Source organism: Columba livia, chromosome Z (genome assembly GCF_036013475.1).
Source record: "Columba livia isolate bColLiv1 breed racing homer chromosome Z, bColLiv1.pat.W.v2, whole genome shotgun sequence".
Taxonomy (NCBI): Eukaryota; Metazoa; Chordata; class Aves; order Columbiformes; family Columbidae; genus Columba; species Columba livia.
Window position 1 is genome coordinate 2,723,449 of NC_088642.1, and position 22,398 is coordinate 2,745,846.

The 22,398-nt window shown below is 39.0% G+C and overlaps 1 protein-coding gene across 14 annotated transcripts in view; it reads left to right on the top strand.

Moving 5' to 3' along the window:
- The window catches only part of SMAD2 (SMAD family member 2), a 48,828-nt gene that overhangs the window by 17,257 nt on the left and 9,173 nt on the right, over nucleotides 1–22,398 (top strand). For 8 of the 14 annotated variants that reach the window (XM_065046859.1, XM_065046854.1, XM_065046855.1 and 5 more), the window contains 4 exons: nucleotides 16,768–16,857; nucleotides 18,030–18,223; nucleotides 18,693–18,827; nucleotides 21,922–21,996. In XM_065046859.1, the coding sequence (XP_064902931.1) occupies nucleotides 16,768–16,857; nucleotides 18,030–18,223; nucleotides 18,693–18,827; nucleotides 21,922–21,996 (494 nt within the window). The remainder of the gene's footprint in view (nucleotides 1–16,767; nucleotides 16,858–18,029; nucleotides 18,224–18,692; nucleotides 18,828–21,921; nucleotides 21,997–22,398) is intronic. The other 6 variants (XM_065046866.1, XM_065046862.1, XM_065046867.1 and 3 more) reach the window with 1 other exon arrangement.

Here is a 22,398-nt window from a genome sequence, read left to right on the forward strand (position 1 = left end):
GCTGGGATAATTCACTCTTCAAGTTGGGGTTGGATGTTGATTCTTAATCCTAGGTCACAAGTTGTGAACTGCTATGTATTAGAATGTAAATATAAATAATACAAAGAATGTCCTCAAACTGTGTACCATGTTTCAGTCTGGATGCATTTGCTTAGATGTAAGTTGGTTCTATAAATGTTTGAAGACTATAGTTGAACATCTTAAGCTTTCTAAAATATGTATAGATATTTAAGGCAGTACATCAGAATACACTAAAAGCACAATTTTTATTGCTGAGATTACAGGAAGAGCATGTTTGTAAATTGTTTTTTGATAAGCTGACTCTTTTTCTCACAGGATGCAGCAGAACCCTCTCTGCTTTTCTCTTGTTGGATTTTCAATAAAAATAATGCTTTAGAACAAAGTGAGAGGGATCTTTCCTGGAAGGATGTTTGAGATTTTGAGGAGCATTGACCCAGATTAGCTTCAGAATCCCCTGATCCTCATGACACCTGGTGCTGTGAAGACTGGGTGTGTTCACTGGAGAAGTGTAGCAGGAGCATCAAATTGCCCTCGCTCTTCTCGGTCCTGTAGTTATGGTGGGACTTGAATGTTGTTTCTACATCCTCCATAAAAGACTAAAAGATGTTCTTGGTGCTTTCTAAGTGTCACGCCAGGCTCTGGCCTCTGCAGAACAGTAAGGACAGAATGATGATGCTTTGCAGTGCCTGTTGCATGTGACATCTCTTCATCTCAGAGTTGGCCCAGTGCGTACGTACTGCTCCAACAGATTGCTGTGTACCTTCCTCTTAGTAAATGGTTTTGAGCCTAGAAAAAAGCCAGGCGGCTGCTGGCCAGGTGAACAAAGTACACCTGCATTGCCTGAAAATAAAATGTGAGATTATCCTGCAAGAGAAACAGTCTGTTGTTGCTGAAAGTAGCCAGTGGAAAGCAGTTGAATCCAGAGGTGTTCTGACTTTTTGCAGTGCCTTCTAATCTGAGTTGAGAGTTTCTTTCAATAATTTTACAATGACAGCTTCCAGCTGGTCCATGTTCTTTAGTGCAGAGAGAGAACAAAACAAAGGGATTCTGAGAGACTTCCCCAACTTCAATGAAGTCTTTCTTGGAGATGGTGTGATGCAAGCAGGCACCTGGCTTTCCAAGACCTTTTCCTGCTTAAAGATAAATGGGACCAGGTCTTCTTAATTTCTAAATGTTCAGGATGGTGTGATTGTAGACAAAAGGATGCTGGACTTAATTAAATATGTGTAAAATGATGTGCAAACTCTAGGTTGCAGGACACCTTTAGGTGCTGCATGGACATATAATGAGAAATTAAAATTCAGGTCAAGTTTGACATCAAGGCTCTATGAAAATCAATTTCTAAACTTGAGGTTAGCAATAAGTAGGACAGTGTTGGTGACATTACCTGTATCTGTTTAAAAACTACTTTTACACATTAACTGCAAAACTATATTCAAAAATATAGCCTCAAGTTATGTTGTGCTTGCTCTCTCCTGTTTGATTAATAAAATCAGTATATTTGATATGTAGAATAGGACACAATATTAATGTAAGTATAAGATAATGCTTTTTTTTAATAGCATTTTTTTCCTCTACTAACTGCCTTCTAATGCAGTGTTGATTGAAATTAAGAGCAGTGATTGTGTTCAAGAGTGAGATTTTATCAAAGGTACTAAAACATAATCGTTGTTTTGGTTTGCACAGCTGTGACTGATGTTGAGGACTGAACTACCGCAACTAAGGTTAAGCTTTAGTTTAGACGTAGCTCAGGTTACAGCATCTTATAAGATTGATGTCATCCTGAAAAAGGAAGTCTTAGAGTATTAAACAAAGAAACTTAGGGCTGCCAGTTTTAAGCTCGTGCAATTCAGGAAGCCACGTGACTTACCCACATAATTTCTCACAGAGCCGGTGTGCCAGGCAGAAAGTATTGGCATGTCATTTGGGGTCGGTCAACGTGTAAAAAATATAAGTGTGCAAGATATTTAGCCAATAGCAAAATGCTGCATAGTTGGAAGAGCTTGCCTGGAGTCAGGAGGAAAGATTGCTGTCAGTTTTCAGTCTATAAATTGAGATTAATTTCTGTGATAATGCCTTCACCTCCCTGATCTAAGCTGAATTATTTGGTTAGGGAGTGTAAGTTTAAGGCATTGTTCCCATCGGAGTATCAGTGATATGGAAAGCAAATTTAGGGGTGTTGGAAGTTGTTGGAATATGTGGAAATTCTTTAATTTCAAGGTGCTGTTGCTCCTCACTAGGAGTGTTCTGATGGTAAGAAGCAGGAAGAGTTAGAATAAAAAATAAGTGTTTAAACTTGGTTGGCTTTATATGCCATTAATTGTTTGGTAGGTAAACAACTGATGCTGGGGCTGTTGAATTTTAAAAAACTGAAAAATATCTACTTGTGGTTAATTTAGAAGTGTATCTGTTCAGCGGATCCCGTTACTGAGCTCTAACTAGGAATAGTAGTATCTATATCTGACATTTCATGCTACTGTTAAGAAGACACATTCATCACCCAAGAAAAATAAGCTGACTGTGCTTTATTGTCAATATTGAGCCCCAGATTATCTTGGAAATAGTACTTATTTTTCTCCAATAAAAGAATCAGGGCTTTAGTCAGCCTAAGTCAATGCTAAACTATTCCCTGGCTTACTGTGGTAAGTAATGTCTTTATATATGGTGAAGATTACTCTCTTCATTATATTGTGGTTTTGTTTTATGGTGTGATTGTGTTTTGTTTTGTTTTTTTTTTCTTTGGTAGAAGTCAGCCAATTTCGTTTTCTTGGTACTGCTTTTGCTCATGTGAATGTTTTATGACAACCAGAGCAATTTTACAGGAAAAACTTCCCAATTGTGTAGCTCAGGCTGTTAGTCTGGTAAGAATTTATAGGATAAAGAACATGCTGCAGTTCTTTAACTGCTGCAGCTTTTGAACACAAATAGCTGGTTAACAGGTTCCCTACTGATTTAATCCTGTTTGGAAGCGATACCTCCTAATTTAATAAAACTAATTCCCCATGTTTTGTTTACTGCTTGTTTCTGTTCACTTACTCTGACTTGGTTGCAGTGCTGTTTGGCGGAAAACTTCTAAAATTTACAGTATACAATGCCGTAATATCATCACGAGCGGCTTTCGTTGGCTTCTGTCACACTGCATTGTTTGAAGCAGACCGGCAGGATACGAGAGAACAATCGGGAGCTGGAGTAAGTTCACATCTCGCTGCGTATGCTTCAAAATTGGCAGAAGAACAATGAAATTGGGGAAATCCCCTCGGACAAGTGCTGCCCAGTAAGCCGACTTCAGCTTTTGTTCAGAAAAGATCCCCCAAATTGTGGTGTTTTTTTATTCTGAAATGTACAAGCGAGTTTCAGTTGGTCAAGAATGCAAGCTTTCAGTTGGGGTCTCTTTTTCCATAATTGTAGCAAAACTGATCATTTATTTGGATGCTTGGGTTATCTTTTCTTAGGTACTTGATAGAGAAAAGCGTGATGCAAATGAAGCAAACTGAGTTTTGCTTAAATGCAGAATTTTGAGCTTACTGTGTGATTAAATGGGTGAGTTACATCCCAGAACTGGTCTTCACTTCCTCTTAGTTTTGTGGGAGGCTTCAAGTCAAGTTCCTCTGTTGATATTTGAAATAATTTTAACTCCTGCTGTAGTTTTGAAATTTTGACTCAAGGGTGTGAAATCTTCTAGCCTCATGGCCTGGAAAGTTGCGTTTAAAATGGTGTTTGGTTGAAAAAGTCTTTTCTTTCTAGTAGATAACTCAAATATAATTTCATGGGCTCCAGCTACAATTTTCAGGAGCACCTTGCTGTGTTTGTGTAGCCTATAGCAGCGCAGCTTCCAATCACCAGAGCTTATTGATAGTTCTTTACTGTCCTTCTGTAATAAATCTCCCCTTCTCTTATAGTGGGAGGACTTAAATGTAGACTTCATCACTGTATCAGGGGAAGAATTGAAGTGTGCCATTCTGATGAATTCTGAAAAGCTAATATGAAAATACCTTTAGTTCCTTTATATCTAAATTTTGAGTGTTTTGCATTCTGTGTACCTGTCTTGCAGACTGGCGCCTTGTCTAAGCACGGTATGTAACCAAAAATCAATGTTTTGCTGTCCCCTGTCTCTCTCTATTGTAAGCTGCATTGGTGGTGGCCATTTTAAAAGTGCCGTAATAATCTATTCAATGGTAGGAAGACATTTTTACTGGAGCTCAGTGTCAGCATGGTTGTTCATCATGTGGGAAACCTTCAACATTTTGGGCAATAACCCCATACGTTCCAAGAAAGATTTAAGCAGCTCTCCTTGTGAGAAGCCAGGTAACCATTTACTTGAATGCTAATGGTCCTAAAGCCTTTGGAATTCTCTTATTTTTGGCTGCAAGGGGAGAGAGAGTGAGCAGGGCAACTGCCACCTCAGCAGAGCGCAGATGGTAGTAGATCAGAGTTGATTCTTTTTAGGTGGAGTGAAGAGAAGAAGCTTTTGGATCTCCTGGGAAAGTGCTTCAAGTGTTAAGCAATTGCATGTGAAGCAAGAGGGCTTGTGGGCATCGTCTTCAGGTGCGTGTTGTGGGTGTGGATCGTGAAGAAGATGCCGAAAACTTCACGACTTGATCTTAACACGTCCTTGCTGGCCAGCTCTAGGCAGCAAAACTCTGGAAATAGATTTTAATTCTTCTTTTTCTAATAGTGTACCCTGCATACTCAGATTTTCTGACAATAGTGTCTAACACGGGGTCCTGTATTCTGCTCTGGGCCTGAGGAGAGCAGACATCTGTAGTTGGGCAGCTTGGCTATTAAGTTATCTTGCTTGATTTTTGCTTTTGCTAAGCACATAAGGCAATATAATGTCTCAGCAAACAGGCTAGGTTAATTTTAAAAATAAAATACCAGTTTCTTGTATCTTTGTACCAGTTGCTTGTATCTGAAGACTGAAACTCTTCAAGCCTTTTAATGCTTCCTTGCTAGTTGTGAGTTTTCTTTAATATTTCTCATAAAATATGGACATTGCTGTGAGTGGTGGTAATGTCATCATCTGACTTAAGGTTTTGCTTTTACTTATTTATGAAAATGGCACAAGTGCCGTTCAGTTCTCTTCCCCAATATGTTTCTTGGGGAACCGTCCTCTATGGCTCAAACTTCATTTGAAATATCTTATGGGAAACACTGCATGCCTTAGTTGTATAACAGTTGATATTTTATATTCTGTGTTAATTTTTCCTCCTGGGTTTCTTGAGACTGGTGTGTAATTCATTAGAAGCTGTCCAGAGGCAACTTCAGTTTGAAAAGAGGTATTAAAGGTTTCTGTAACTGTTGTTCTAAGAGTAATATTTTGCCAAGTTAGCATAGTTTTCAAGCAATGTGGACAAGATAAATGTCTTGCAGAGCTAATGCCTCCCCCTCACTCCCGCAAATACCTACTAGTTGGAGAAGGTTAATCAAAATGTCACATCTTTTTTCGGCTGTCCATTAGTTGCAAACCAGCCCACTCGTGCAGTAGCATCAGCCACTCGCCCACTTGGAGAATGACGGACTATTTCAGAAAAATTATTTGACGTAGCCCTTGGTATCTGTACCTTTTAGCTTGTGGGAAAAGCTTTCACCGCACCTACTATGACTAATAGTGGTTAGAGAACTTGAGATAAAGGTTGTTTTTTTAATATCTGTCTGGTGCTAGTCCTGAAATGTGTACGTTTATGTCTTTTGAAAGTATGATCTTCCATGAGATTCCTTTCTGCTGTTAACAAAGCAATTTGTTGTGGATAGATCAGCCAGTATTGTGTGTATATCTTCCTATAAAGATCCTCTGTCTTTGATACTTCTGTTTAGGGCTGTTAAGGATGATAGAGAGCGTTAATCTGCGAAACTGCATTGGGTGTCATGTTAACCCACTGCGTGATACCGCTTACTAATACCAACAAGCAAAAAAGAAAAAGTAACAACCACATGTGGTGTGAAATGAAATTGAAATGTTGGGTTCTTCATTCCTTACGTAACTTATAAGGAAGATATTAACAGTTTGACGTTGCTCCTGTCTGGAAGACCGTACAAGTCATCTGTCTCTTTAGTTGGAACTTTTCAGTGGTAATTCAAATATTAGAAAGAATTGCTTGATCAGCTGTTTTCACAGGCATGGCATAATGAGAGTGGAAGACAGATGGTGATTTCTTCGCTAAACTGAGTTGCTGAATACACCTGCTTCGTAGCTGCTTGCTGCATGACATGGTGCAACATCGCACTAGATATCCAGAGCTCTGATTCTTTTCCTAAATGGACGTTTTTGGCGCTTGTGTTCCTGGTTATGCTTCTTTTACTGTGATAGTATAGTTTTGATACTTTATTTCTTGCAGGAGGTGGTGATCTTGTGTTCTTTGGAAAGCTTGTGTAAGAAAGTCTGAAGACTTCTTCAGGTGTGATGTTCTCAGATGAAATACAGATAATTAATGTTGAAGATAAGTTCGCTCAGACACATAATGAACACAGTGCTTTCAGCTGTGGGAATTTCAAACTTGGAAGCTTCCATCCCAGTTGAAAAGCTGTATTTATGTTTCTGGAGATACTGTGAGAAATTGAAAAATAATACAGCAATCAGAAAGTCCTTATTGGATATAATAGTGTAAAAGAAGAAAGCAGTAGGAGCTCCAGGTTATCATTTCAAGAATGCCATCTTAAAGTACAAACATGCATGTTCTCAGAGCTTGTGAGCCCACATGACAGTCTTTTTTTTTTTTTTTTTAAATTAATAACTCACCTTGTTAGTCTGGGGAGCTGCCATTGTGAATGATGTTGTACTTGCCATCCTCACTGGATGCAGGACATCTAGAATCACAGGATGGTTTAGGTTGGAAGGGCCCTTCCCAGCTCCCCAGTGTCCCCCCTGCCATGAGCAGGGACATCTTCACCAGCTCAGGTTGCTCAGAGCCCCGTCCAGCCTGGCCTGGGATGTCTCCAGGGATGGTTCATCCACCACCTCTCTGGCCAACCTGGGACAGGCTCTCACCACCCTCAGGGCCAACAATTCCTTCCTCGTGTCCAGCCTGAATCTCCCTCCATTAGTTTAAACCCATCACCCCTTGTTCTATCACAACAGGCCCTGCTCCAAAACTCTCTCCCCATCTTTCCCACAGGCCCCTTTTAAGTCCAGAAAGGTGCAATAAGGTCTCCCCGGAGCTTCTCTTCTCCAGCTGGACACCCCAGCTCTCTCAGCCTGTCCTCCCAGCAGAGCTGTTCCAGCCTCGGATCATTCCTGTGGCTCCTCTGGCCCCTCTCCAGCAGCTCCACGTGTGTCCTCTGCTGAGCACCCAGTGCTGGACCAGCACTGCAGGGGGGTCTCACTGGAGTGTCACTTGTTTAGGTGGCTTTTTTTGAACATGTGATTGAGGGGAGAAATAATGAATCAGTGTTGTGGTTCATCCTATCTCCACTAAGACTGTTTCAGAGTTTGTGCAACAGAAACTGCAGCTGCCGAAAGCTTTGGTGTGTTACATTGAGAGTAGGGAACTGCAGGGCATGTTTCCCAGTGAAGCTCTTAGCTCGTGATTTGCATAGGTGTCTTTTGCATGCTCCTTGTCTTCAGTCTCTCTCCATAAGACTTGTGACCAGCTCCCTGCCGAATCTTGAGTGAGACTGAGCTGTGTTGCATGCCTTTTGTTTCTCAGTCCTGAACATATTTCTGTGCTGCTTGACCTTGCCATTTATAAGCATAAAAGTTTGCAGGCTGCCCTCCACCTGGCCTTGAACAGAGAGTAGACACTCCCTGGTAGGATCTACATCTGAACAGACCATATGGACAACAAGAAAAGAAAGAAATATTTTACTTCTGCTTGGTTTCCATGGCATCCTGGCAAAATCACTCTTGAACTTTGAGATGCTATCCTTCCAGTATCATGTAGTATTGAGAGAGAAATCAAGGTAACGCTGATTGTTGGCTGATTTATTTTGTCTGACAGCACTGGGCTAGCATGTCAGGATTTGGGAGAAGGAAGGAAGATACTGCAGGGTCTCTCCTACTTTCTGTATTTTTGCTTTTGCAAGCAGTTTGTCGCACATGTGACTTAAGAAGTGTGCCTTTAGAAAAGGCAACAGAAGCATATACTGTTTGTCAGGACGACTTGTTGGCGCTCTGCAAAACTGGAAGAAACCAGCTCCTGGCCCTAAAATGAGCAATGGGCAGCTCAGATGTTAGGCTTTAACAGAGTATCTTTTGTACCTCATGTTCCACTTTTGCGTCCCCTGTGGACATCCTTAAAGTTTAAGCTGAAGCAAAGGGGAGTTGTGCAATGACTTATTTTTTTTTATTTTCCCACAGTGTTAGAGAGGTTAATTGTATCCTGTGCCTCCTGCTTTTCTGCCTGTTTTGATGTGTTAATTTTTTAGCATACATCCATTTATAAGTAGGTTACTTAATTCATTTTCTTCGGTTCTGATGCTCCATTTTGTATTTGATGTAGTAGTTTTGAATGTGTTGTGTAAAATTCTATGTAAACTTTGTGTAAAAGGCTTATGATTATGAGGAATTGTGCAGTGGTTCCTGGTTTATATTCCACTGAATATGCACGTATGTAAAGATTTCTTTCTTGCATCTAGTATATCCTGAATGTGTGTATGTGGGGAGGAGGGAGGCAGGGGGAGAAGGTACAGTTAATGTTTTGAGCAAATAATCTGTGTTGCATATGTTTGATAAAAAAGGTCTGCTTTTGTATTACAGGGGAGAGGGAAAACTAAGCGCTTTTTGTTGTTATGTGTGTAAAACTAGTTGCTTAAATATAAGTAAATCTAAGGGGTTGGGGATGCATTCAGAACTGTGGGAGCTGAGTGTCCCATCTGCCAGTTTTACTATTGTTTGTTGAGTTTGTGCTGAAAGAAACCTGGGCTTTCAGTTCTGTGAGAGATTTCTTTTCTGGAGTCCAGGGCTCTTTTAGACATTACTTAATATCCTTTTCCTATTTTTAACAGGCTCTGTTTCTCCTTTGAAGAATGGGAGAATCTTTTAGCAAGCTAACTGCCCACCCGTGCTTAAACATGTGTAAATATCCATTTACTCTGGTTGCTTATATTACCCTTTAACAGAAATTTTCTAGGGATTTGCTTTTCTACCCCAGTGTTTATTACAGAAAGGTCTTCATGGAAGAACCTTGTCCAGCTCCTCTTAGAGATGAGTTTTTCAAAAGAATTCACACTCGTGCTTTTTATTTGGCATGGTTAAGTTATTGGCTTATCCCTCTAGTAGGTGCTTAGAAGGAAAATTATTTCATCCTGAATTAGTGACTCTTTACATTTTCTGTTGCAAGAAAATGAGATCAGGACCTCTGTGTTCGCGTAACTCACAAGCAGAAATGAACTGTTGTAGCTTTGAGTCATGCCATTTGATGAATGTGCATGCCTGGTTGTGTACATTTAAGTAGGTAAATGACATTCTGCCACTGTAATATGGGATGATGGAAATGTGAGTAAATCGGTCAGTTCTGGAGGGATGCAAAATGCCGCGAGATTCAAAGAGCAGCAGGGCAGATATAAAAGTAGCTTAACATTTGCATTGTTATTGCAGATCTCTAATGTTTTCTAGGTGAGCATAGTACAAATAACCTTTTCCCTGCCAACTCCAGCATGGGGCAAAAAAAAAATCGGTAATTGAGACACTTAGGCCAGCAAACCTGCATTTAATAATGAGCTTTTGTTCAGACAACTGGCTGTACAGCTAACTGAGGTGCTTTTTGCAAAGACAGGTAGTATAATTCACATTGCTACTGCCTGGTGCAGAGACATTCTAGGCTGTAATAGGGAGAAATGCTAATTGCCAGTACATAGAAAGGTCTGTCAAGTCAGAATATAAAAGCAGCTGCATGTATTTTCATTTGAAACCCAGAATTAAAGAAACCATTATCAGGCAGATTTGGTACGATCTGTTGTCACTGCTGAATATAATACTGTATGTAAGCCAATGAACTTCTAAAATTGTTGACTTTGTTTCATCTGTATTACCGCTAAGCCTGTCAAATCAGTCTGTCTTATTACTGTTTTCTTTGAGACCCTCTCTGAGCTAGTTCCAAAGGTTTGGTGTATCTCCTCCCGCGCCCCCCAGCTTTTTGGGTTCTTGAAGATAATTGATATGAGAGGAAAGATTCTGTTCTTTCATCCATCAATTAGTTGCTCCTTTTCTCAAATTGAATATCAGTGGAGTGTAATGGACAGTGTCTTCACAGGAGTATAACTTCAATCTATCTACACCAGTGATGAACCAGAGCCTAAGGCAATATAGAGGTGTTCCTGCCTTGGGTTCGTGTTCCATATGTAGCTGTGTGAGGTCTTGGATCTTACATAGCAAGATCTGGGCAGGGGGGGAAGAAGTTAGTACACAAGGTACAGGTCTTCAATCTGCAGACGTTAACCTGTTTTCTCAGGCAAATTTTATAGAAGGAGCCATGTGCAATGTTAAAGTGATGTAATTTACTAATTTTTAATGAGAAAATGGGATTCCCTAAATCCAGAGGCCATTTTTTAATGCTCTAACTCCATTTGGGATAGCTTGGTGTAGTTCCTAAAGCAAATTCTGCACCTTTTTTCTGCCCCCTTGGCAGAATCCCAGTCAAGGCAGTAAGTCCTATAAATGTTAGGCTGGTATAAATGTGCGTGTGTGCCTCTGCTAAGTGACTTCTCTAGCTCGGGTGAAAACCTAATTGCTTCTCTTATTGTTATGTTTTTCTTCTTTACTCTTTGAGTGAAAATGTGAGTGAAAAAAAGAAGTGAGGTTCACACCTGTAAGGAAGACTTTGCATGCAAATTCTAGAATTTGAAAAGTAACTTTCATTCTTATCTCCCACTTTAAAACTGATAATTGGGGTTCTATCTCAGTTTGCTGAAATTATTTTTCAGCTCCAGCACTACAAATGCCTCTGAAAACGTCGTGGTGGACAAATTAGACTAATTGAAAGAAATGCTCATGATGCAGGAGACAGATAAATGGAGAAGATTGCCTTGAACATGGACTTACAAACTTGTTGGTAGCTGTAGATTCTGAAAGATATGAAAGATTCAGGAAAAATGTTAGGTTTTCAGTGTAATACTTCACAAATAAGTGAGTTAAATATCCAAGACCATTCTATAATGATTCCTATATAATATGGGCTTTGACTAGCATGATGATATTTGTGTTTTGGGTTTTATTTGTCATTTTTCTAGTGCTGCCACTTCAGGTAAAGAAGAGGCTGTCAGCTGAACTCTGTGCCTTTTAGTTTCTTTAGAGCTGTTCTACTTTGCAGGACTTTAGAGAAGAAAGTGGGATCACAGTTATGTATCAATTGTGACAATATTTAACAACAACTGTGTAGAGTTTCTGGTACTTCATATGTCTTTGAAGTGGTTCTGCTTACTTTAATCTGATGGCGTATTTGTTGCAAGCACTTCATTTAGTACAAAAAATACCTGGAGCTTGCAGCGTTGCCAATAGTGTAATAAATTCATATTAGCAACAACCTGTAGTACATAAATACCAGCCTAAGCACATGTGTGACAGTTTTGGTACACACAGCGTACTGTTTAAAACTCTTCTGGCTTCAGGTTCTTTTGACTACAGCCTCAAATAAAACTGCTTCTCTATAACTGAGTATTATTGACAAGACCTACCACCTTTATCCCTGGTTGTATTTTCTTTTTGGCAGATGCACTTGGAGAAAGTACAGGGACATCTTAGAGTGTGTGCAGTGCAGTGCCGTGCTTGTTTGGACAGTACTTGCTTATGTGTTTTCGGATCTACAAATCCATACATCTGCCTTTTAATGGTGCTGAACTTAATTATAATAAATGGTATGGTCTAGGTTGAGTACCAGCCTGAGGAGGCTTTATTAATTGGCATTTGGACATCAGCAAGGGGACTGTGGATCGTTCTGTGTAGCTGCATCTCCATCTACTCAAGTTTTTAATTCAGAATTACTGCCACTGCAAGCCAGGCTTTTCTCTATTCAGTAAGATGAGGTTGCACTGTCACAGATTTGACACTAATATGCTGGTTGGCAGTGGTCATTTTATCCTCTTCCTTTTTTTCACCTGGATGGGTCAGCATCCTTTGCAAATATAATAATTGTTTTTTGGGTAGTGTGTTCCAGTTGAGATGTTGCCCATCTGTATTTTTGGACTCTTGAAAATGACTATGGTCTGTTCCTTTAGACTCATTCAACCCATGTAGCTTATATCTGGTCATTACAGATTTTGATAGGGACTTTGATTTCTCTAATAGGGATATAATACATTAAAGCATCAATCATATTGCTTACTTATGAGTTTGCCCATGTTCATTCTTCATGGGCACATCAATAATTCATTTGTATTTTAACTGCGACTTGATAGTCCAGTTTTGTAGTAGACTTCCAGATACTGTGATTCCACTAAGATAATGTTCACTGATGCAGATTGAGAACATAATTCGTGATATGTAGACTAGACAATACAAATACTTTTTCGTTATCTTTGATATTTAGGTTTTTCCTGTGTCCACATTTTTCTTGCGTGTGTCACTATTTTCTGTCATATTCAAGAAAGGCAGTTTTGGCACTTGGTCTCAAAATTGTGCAGCATTGCTGCAACTCTTTGCTGTTGAGGTAATTTCTTGCCCAGAGTGGGGTTTTTTTGGAACTCAGATTTTCCTGTGAAAGGAAATGATGAAATGGAAGAAGTGAGGGCATACCGTGTGCTGTTGCATGTTGATAGCCACATTAAAGATTCTTCTTGCCAGAGTTATACAATATGACCCGAGATGCTGCTCCTTATAAGCAGATAAAAAATCAGGTTGAAACACCAGCTCTCACAACCCTTATGGAAAAGCTCCTATGGAGGTGGCTTTGATTCCACCCGTTAATACTTTATCTGACCCTTTCTTTATTACATTAGTCCTCTGGTCAATCCCAACATAGGGATTCCGGGGTAGCAGCTTAACCAGATGTCTGCTAGACTTCAATTTTCCTTAAAAATCCATGGGTCACAAAAAGTAGTTGTCATTCCTTGCAAGTATCCGTTGAACATTTCTCCTCTAGAAAAGTTTTCTTTTGTTAGGACTTCAAAACACCTGGGAAATTGAGCCAATTTGATGCTTTATGTCCCTGAAGTCCCTTATAAATTCACTTATTTTGTGGGGTCTGCAAAAACAGCAATCTAGTATTCAAGCAGGCTTGCTCCGGGAGTGCTGGAGGCCACAGAACACAGTGATTTGCTAATCCAAGCTAGTGTTGAAAAGATAAAAATATTAGCTTTTGTATAGCTGACCTCGTTTCTGTCAACAGACCAATTGTTTTGAGAACAGCAGTGAAAATGCTCCTTGGAATGAAAGTGTCCGCTCTGGTTAGAGGAAGTATATTAGCTTTAAGCTTGTATTTTTGAGTGTATTTAAGTGCTGTCTACACAGGAAAGATTTAAGTAGAGCTTGGATGCAGGAGCCAAATTATATTTTGGAAACAATGATGCCTTACCAGTGCTGCAATATACAGTGAGTTTGAAACAAAAAAAACCCCACCCACACTGTATGGCAGGAGAATGTTCTAGCTGCTTTCTAGCATATATGATCATGTTCCAGGGGCTGGGATTGTTTCCAGACAAGATGTAACTTCTGAGTATGAATCTTAGTCCTCAATGGTTCTGAATTCTTTATGAACTAAGGCCCAGAAGGACTTTTCATATTACAAGGAATTTGGGACACTTCAGAAAGGTAGGTTTAGGAGAGAATGCTTCTTACTTATTTTGAGGCAGTAATTCTGCGCTGCTAAAAAGTCTGTGCCTCCTGTCTTCCTTTTAGATGGTTTTAGTGGTTGTCTAAACATCTTTCAGAATTCAGTCACCTTCTTTCCAGCCACAACCTTTCTGGGATGTGTAGGAGTGTCTGCCCTTCCTCCGTCAGGGTATTGCTTGCGTATGAATGAACACACTGTGGCCTTTCATGGAAGTACTGTGTATGAAATATGCTTTTTATGGTTGTGAGGAATTAAGTTCTGATTTGGTGTGCGTGTGTGTGAATATCAAGAGTCTTAGTTTACTGTCTGGGTGAAGTTGTGGGACAGTCTTGCATGTTTTAGACTTTAATGTGAGCAGGAGAGTGAGGAGACCACTCAAATGTTTCTTCTAGTGAACAGTAAAAGCTGTGTTGAGCGGACTTTATTGATCATACAGGATGATTTCCTGCAGGCTCTTCAGTGTTTGCTTGTGGATTATAGGGGTTGGTGTGTAGTCCTAGTGTAGGTGAGCCAGTAAAACACTGTTATGAATCCCAGCTCTAAGCAGACATATATCCTGGAAGACAATGACATGTAAGCTACCGAAAACTGGAGCAGTTTTGCTCCAATTGATCACTTTTTCTGTCCCTACTGGCCAGCCCTCCCTGTGTGGTGTCCTCAGTTTCATTGCAAGATGTGGCTTTGTCACATCCCTCAGGATCCTGTTTGTCTCTCCGTAGCTTATGGAATATGCTGTCACCTTTGATAATTTGAATATTTATAAAGAGGTTAGCAGTGTAAAATACTGTTCTTGTTTGTTGTGCATGCTCAAGGACTATGAAATTTTACTTTTGCGTGTGTTGGGAAGCAAACAAGTGGCATGTCATGCTCACACCAGTGGTTCGCCCCATGATTTTGGAAACGTGTAGTCTCAACTTTGGAACACGGCTTTGTACGAAGGATCTGTTTCTCAAAGGTCGTAAGCTGTCAGAGCTGACTGTGCCGATTAATATGCAGCAGGCTTTGTGTCTGCTGATTGTTCTTCTAATTTAATGTGCCTGATCTGTCTTCCCAGCAGTAGCCGTGTGTATTTAAGGACACGGTTCAGCATGGGGATGCTCCCTGGTGTCCCACAAGCTTACTGTGTGTCTTCAGGGCAACTATTTCAGTTCTTAAGCAGCTTCTGGCAGTCCAGTGTCCTGGAGGCATCTCAGGAATATGAAAAAGAGAGGTTTGCAGGCTCTGCTGATGATCAGTATTCCTCTTCTTGCCCACTTGGTTTCTGGAGAGCTGCGATGCTGCCCGTGTCCGAGATGGATGCGTCTTGTCTAGGACAGTCAGCTCTTTTGAAGAGCTGGGTTTATGTCACAGAATGGGCCTCTCTGCAGCTCTCTTCTAGGAAAAAAGTCGTCTGCTGCAAGGTTTTACCTGTGTCTTTAATCAGTAAAATGTCAAAAGGCATATTTTGTTTAATGTTTTTGTCTGTTGCCAAAAACGATGCTCTCAGTCCTGCTTTGTAGTGCTCGTGTAGCTCCATGGTGAACAGAAAAACTGATATGGATGAAAAATAACTTTCAAAATGTTAATTTTTCAGCCATGTTCTGTGGTCTGACAGCCAGCTTGTTGCTTTGGGTTGCTACACAATTGGATGGACATTTCAGCCTCCCTGGGATGGCAATAGAAATTAAACGTGTGGGACCGGGCGAGAAGTGGACAAGAACCATTCAGTCCCTTTTTCAGTAGCCCACACTTAATGTTTTATTAAAGTCACCGTGGAATTGAGGTGGTTGTTGGCCCTGAAAGTGGTTTTAAGTACTATGCTGTTCTCTCTCCTCTTTTGTTTCTTAACACTAATTAATTTTATCTATGTAGGGGCCTGAAATTCAGAATACCTGCTACATTTCTCTTCCCTGTACCACTCAATCGAAATTTGTGAGTGCATCAGCTAAGCTTAGTAGCTTATATTTAACTAGTGAAACCTGTATTTAAAACCAGGAGTTTGGTAAACTTGGATTCTTTTTATTGCGACTTTTTGGAGCTGTTAAATTTAATGCAGCAGCCAAACTTCAGGCTTTTTAAGTAGGGAGTGGAGTTTTAAGTTGCTTGTGAACCCAAATTCTTTTCGTTTCTGAGGTGTGTTACTTATATAAAATAAACTGTTGGTCTTCAGTGGTCACAGAGCAAGTCTGTGGTAGAGCTGAGCTTAATTTATGCTTCTGAAAATGTGCTGCCTGTTTACAAGTCCGTGCTGTTTTCTTGCTTTGCCTAAATCTACTCCTGCTTTTATACCCTGAGGCTCCTTTTTCTTTCCTGCTCTGATCTTGTCATTCAACCAGTTTGGTCAAGAATTAGTTGTCTCTCCTTTCCTCCTGCTTTATTTAGCAATTAAGTTTTGTTATTCTATGGTTAAGTCTTAAAATACTATACTGTAAAACTCGGTTAAACATTCTGTTTTGTATACAGTGGAAAATAATATTTAGTTCTTGAGGAGACTATAGAAAACTGTGAGAAGTGTCAGCTACAATCTGCTTTTCTTCGGAGTCTGGATTCTACTGTTTTGGGAAAAGCAGCAAATTAGTGTGTGCATGGAGAAATTAGAATAATACCTAAGTGGGTGTACTGAAAGTTAGATTGTGATGTTTGGTTTCAGGTACACGTGGCCTTTGTTTGAAGTCTTAGAGAAGCTTATGTTTAAAAACAAACAAAAACAAAAAACCCAACCCAGAAACTACCCTTTAAAATCTAATTTTGTCAAGAGCTAGGCTGAGGAAGTTTTGCCTGTTTTAAGGAACATTACAACTGTACTGACTACTTAAAAACCAGAGAACTTGTTCACCTTTTAAAAACATTATCATTTACCTTGAATCACGTGTTCCATTTTGATAGCCTCCTTCATATAGAAAATATAGCATGAGATGTCAATTCAAATGCGAGTCTTACAATGCTCTATCTTCTATGTGAAAGGAAGTATTCTGTACATTTTTCCATGTTTGACATCATGGTGTTTTGAATAACCATGTTCCATATTCATATCAATTTTTTGTTTTTGTTTTCAATTTATGCACAGCACTTGCTCTGAAATTTGGGGACTGAGTACACCAAACACGATAGATCAGTGGGATACAACAGGCCTTTACAGCTTCTCTGAACAAACCAGGTGAATATTCCACCCTCTCTCGCATCGTAGAAATCTTGTGGGAGGGATTGGCTTTGGAGGGTCTGTAAGGGGATGCTTTAGCTGTAAAAAATAGCCTAAAATGCTTCCTAGGCCTCTCATGGTATAGCATTTTAAAATATTTGCTTGCCAGTGTAGATCTCTGAGTGTTCTCAGCTGATGTTTTGACCAATGAAACTCTAATTCTGGAATATTCCTTTTTCACACCAGTGCCGTTGAAAGAATGGGAAGACTTGTTAAATGCAAGCTCTAATGTGATTTGGTATTTATATTAACAAAGTTGGGATATTTAATTCTTTAGACCTAATCTTACAAAGTGTTTAAACTGCTTTGTATGCCACAAGCTTTCAGTTAAATCTTGCTAATTGGCTCAGATAGGAGCTACTAAAGAATTGTTTGTAAATTCTTCAGTAGTTAATGGTGGGCAAATTATAAACAGGGTCTTTATTTTTTTTCATGTCACATTACTTGATTTGTGTACTGAGGTTTGTCTCCCATCCCATAACAATCATAAACATCTGCATTTGTGTAAGCATATGCAGTCTGTCTTTAAAACTAGCAAAATGTTTTCAGCTGGTAGCAAGGCAGATGAAGTCAAGAAGATAAACTGTCCAGCCCTTACAAGATGTGTATTCACACTTTTTTGCATTACAGTTATACTGCCATGTGGATCACTTGGGCAGCTGACTGCTTATAGGCTTATTTGCAGTCCTGTGGGAATTCTTATGCTTAAAACCATAAAATATCCATGCCACAGCAAAGCCTTGAGGTTTAGCAGTGCAATGGGACTATTAAGTGTGTTATTATTTTTATTTATTTATTTTTTTAACAACTGTCTTCTGCATTTAAAAAGATCAGTATGAAGCAATCATCTTAAATACTTGGTTGGAGGTAAAGTGGCTTTTAATGAACTCTAAATTCACTGGCAATAATCTGAACAGCTCAAAAATAAGTTAAAGACACTGCTTGATACCATCATTTTTATCACATTTGAAGCCTTTCAACAAGAATATACATAAATGTCGCTAACAGCGCCATTCCGCTGAATTCTGAGAATAAACAAACTACCCATCCCATGCGTGTACGTTATTGCTTGAGTGATTTAAGAGGCAACATGCAGTCTGTAAATACCTCTCCAAATCTTTCCCCTACAGATCTCTCGATGGCCGCCTACAGGTATCTCACCGTAAAGGGTTACCGCATGTTATTTACTGTCGTTTGTGGCGCTGGCCGGATCTTCACAGTCACCATGAACTTAAAGCAATTGAAAACTGTGAATATGCTTTTAATCTTAAGAAGGATGAAGTCTGTGTAAACCCTTACCATTACCAGAGGGTGGAGACGCCAGGTAGGAAGAACTCTGACTTTCTTTAGCAGCGTCTCTACGTACTTGTTCAGAATAACATTTTAAATGAAAAACAGAGAAAGATGATGCTTTCTCTTGCCAGAAGATTCTTAGAGATACAACTTTTGAGAATACCATCTCCTGGAAGTTTTTAACAGTAAAAATGCTGAAAAATCTTTACAAATTATTGGATACCCCTGATAAACACTTCCAGTACCATTAGCAGTTTCCAGCTGGTTAAGTATGGTCTGGACCGAACCTTTACTAATGTGGAATAGTTTTACTCGAGATGCCACAGAAATCTGTTTATTCTATGAACTAGCAGTACATTTGCAGTATTAGTAGTGCTGAGAGTCAAAATTTCAAAATGTATTAAGAAATTGTTGATTTTTTTTTTTTTGGAGGGGGGTTTTTTTTGCTCCTGGTGTGTATTTTGAGTGTCTTACTAATGCTTTGCATTTTGCTTTTCCAGTCTTGCCCCCTGTACTAGTGCCGCGGCACACTGAGATCCTAACGGAGCTTCCGCCTCTTGATGACTATACCCATTCCATTCCTGAAAACACTAATTTTCCAGCTGGGATTGAGCCACAGAGCAATTACATACCAGGTATTTTCTTAACTCCCACTGCAAACAGTACACTTAACACATTGCCACAGGGACAGAGATGGTGATTTCATCCTCCTGAGTGATTATAGTAATTGAAAGATGTACCAGTGAATTAAATCTGGGTTGATTTTGTGTATTTATTCCAAAGGAAGTACTTGAACACTCACTGTTTGTAGAACATGATCCTGTGTGAAACCACATTGCTGTGGTTTCACCATAGCTTACTTGGTTTCAGTAGCTTATTTGAGATTCAAAATGCTAATGAGTGCAGAGTAGACCTTCACCTTGTGCTTTAAGCCTGTTTTACAAACATATAAGGGTTGCCAAATGCTATTTATTGGAGATTTGAGGAGTAATCAATCTCACCACATGTATATGGAGAAAACTTAGTTGCAGAACAGTGACTTAAAGTGTTTTGTTATGTTGTTCGCAGTGGATCAAGGTCTGCTTTATGGATTTGTTACTATAGTTTGCCTATAGTTTTGCCTTTTACTATGAAAGAACAACCCAACAACATTGAACGTTTAAATAATTCCTCTCCTCCACCCCAAAGCAAATACTGATACAGTGGACCCAAAAGCCTGTTCACTTATTGGAACATAAAATCATTGACTTTGGTTTCCTGCCCAGCTTCCTGTTTCCTTTCTCTTCAGGAAGTTGCCTGGAGTGCAAAACCAAGCAAAGCTGAAGTTTTCTCAAAAACATTTAACATAGCCTCATTACAAACAAACTGAAAATTCACATTTGGACTCTTGAAGAGTAAGATGACTACCTTGAAACTAAATTATATGCAGTGTACAAGTTGTGTCTCTGTGTCTTAAACAGAATTTTGCTTATGTTTTCTTTACATGTATCCAAGAATTTAAATGGCACCAAAAATTTTCAGTTCATTTGATCTCTTCAGTTTAATTTGTGGCACGTTTGTTGCCAGCAGATCTTTAAAGAGCAATTTCAGGTGCTAGAAGCTAATGTTGTTTTCTTCACTTATGGCTACTTTTTTGACTGAAACTGAAGGTTTTGGGAAGCATTTGCAAACAACTTACTGGAAAGCCACCATTAGAAAAAAAATGAGCTAAAGCAATTGAGTGGTTATTTGCAGGAAGTTTCTTCAAGGTGATTGTGGGTATTCACAAAATCTTCAAATATTTACAAAGCTGAGCACACCTTGCCTCCTTTTGTCACTTACACCCTAATGTTGTATTCATATAATGACATCTTGCTTTATTTGACCTTGCTAACAAAATCTTGAGTATTTATCTAGTTTCTGCTAAGTCTTGTGTTTTGACAGCCTACTTCAGAGATCCGTTTGCTTTAGGCCAGGCTTAACAGCTGTTATAGTTTTGCACCGTAAAACTCTCTCCATACTTGGTCTACAGAGATGTTGGTTTCACCAAAAGCTGGGAAGAAGATTGAAGGTGCAGCATGTGGCTTTTGGGGCTGTTTGTTCCCTGTTGGGTTACAGATGCACTGAACTGCAATATTCAAACTTCAGGCAGTGCTCAAACTCGGCTAAGAATTTTGAACGCTGCACTTGAACATTGATTTCCAGCTGTGGTGGTGCTCAACCTCTGGCCTTAAAACAATATTAATAGTACTAGGTGGAGGAAATATCTGTTCAGACAGAGACTAGATATGGGAAAAATAATGTGTGCCAAAGTGCTGAGATTAGCAACTGGAAACAAGAGGTGTGAGTTGGGTTTGAAATGGTTATTGACCTTTTACCATGACTGTGGGTTTAACTATAATGAATGATTTGGAGAGGGGTGGAGTTATCTTTATTACAATAAATTCTCTAAAAATGTTCAAAACAAGCGTGATTTTTTCATCCTACTTCTTGCTAATAAAGATTTTCTTTAATCTTCCTTTAAAATTCTCAGTTCAGTTTTGTTGCATCTCTCTTTAGCACGGTAGTTTTATAGAATGAATCAAAGATATAATTATTTTGATTCATTTTTATTTAATCCACCGACTTGATCCAGTTTCCTCTTGCTGACTTCCTTCTGATCTTAGTATATTCCTGTAAATCTCAGACATGATATTGGATATAATTGGATTTTAATTCTTAAGCGAAAGACCTTATCTTTAAATTTCTGCCATTTGGTAATGATGTAATTAAATGTGTTTAATCTCTCAGATGTCTCAGAGACAATTCTAAGGCGATTTAGAGATAGTTCAAACACTTTCACTAAAGAAATCCAGGTTTTGCATTTAATGTATAGGAAAAGACATTTGCCCAGTTCAAAGAAAATTATTTCCTGAAAGGCAGTTGGTTAACCTGTTATTTGGATTACAAATTACATTTTGAGCGGAGAAAAGGAACAGCCACATTCTCCTGCGTTTTGAGGATATTTCTGTGGAATTAGACATAGTTTCTGGTATCACAATCCTTCAAAATTGTTATTGAGTTTAGTTTGGTCTATGAAACTCCATCTTTAAAGAAAACTAATTAGAAGAGTAGATGATTGTTTTAATAGAGCTTGGAAGTAAAAATAATTATAATATACCTTGTATATTGTAACTAGTTAGATAAAATAGTTGTTATTATTAATGAGTGAAATCAGCTGTTGGGTATGGAAGAAAAATGGGTTTGGTGACTGAACTAAAAAATAACCTTTAAATCTAAAAGCTTGTATAAGGTGTGGGAGGGTATCTGATCTGATGGTTATTCTACATAAAGGCAGCTCACTCTTTTTTTTGTAGAAGTCACCAGATGGGTTTTTTTCATTTGTAATTCTACTAAATGTGAAAGCTGTTGATCACAATTGCAAAATTGTTACTCATTGTAGTGAAAGTATCTTGTATTAAATGGAACAAACAAGGGTCATGTGTTAATTATATAACATATCTGAGCAATTGACTGGCAGACAAGAGATGATACATTTTCCATAGGCAATAAGGCAGGTAATGAGTTTGAAGTACTGCTGGAAGGCAAAAAGCGACAGCAAAATAAAATTCTAATTCAGTATTCAGGTATATGAAGCTTTTGAAGGCTTGAAGACAAAACCCCTAAATGCTAAATATTGACACATTTCCCCAATCATTGAATCAATACGATCAATACTTGGATTTTTATTTTTTTTTTAATTTGTGACAGAAACACCACCTCCAGGATATATCAGTGAAGATGGAGAAACAAGTGACCAGCAGTTGAACCAAAGCATGGATACAGGTAACATTTATTTTTCACTACTTTCAAGGCTTGGGCATTAATTCAGCCCAAAAGATGCTGGCGATGGCTCTCTATACAATGTGGTGGGTTTTATTTAAAAATACCACTTTCAGTCTTTTGTGAACCAACTAATTTTTTGTGAGAGGAATGCTTTTAAAACATTCTGTGCCATATTAAGTACATTTTGTTTTGTAACAAAAGGATACAGATCTAATTAAAGTCCTCATCAGAAAGCCCTAAAATAGATTTTAATAGCTGGCTGGTTTCAACCTACCCCTGTCTTCACCTTCTGAAAATAGGTTCATCAAAGCAAAATGTCTCTTGGCCTAAAGTGACAGAAATCCTGCGTTTTGAGAACCTCTTAACTCTGACAACCTTATAGCTTCGGCCATATTTCAAATT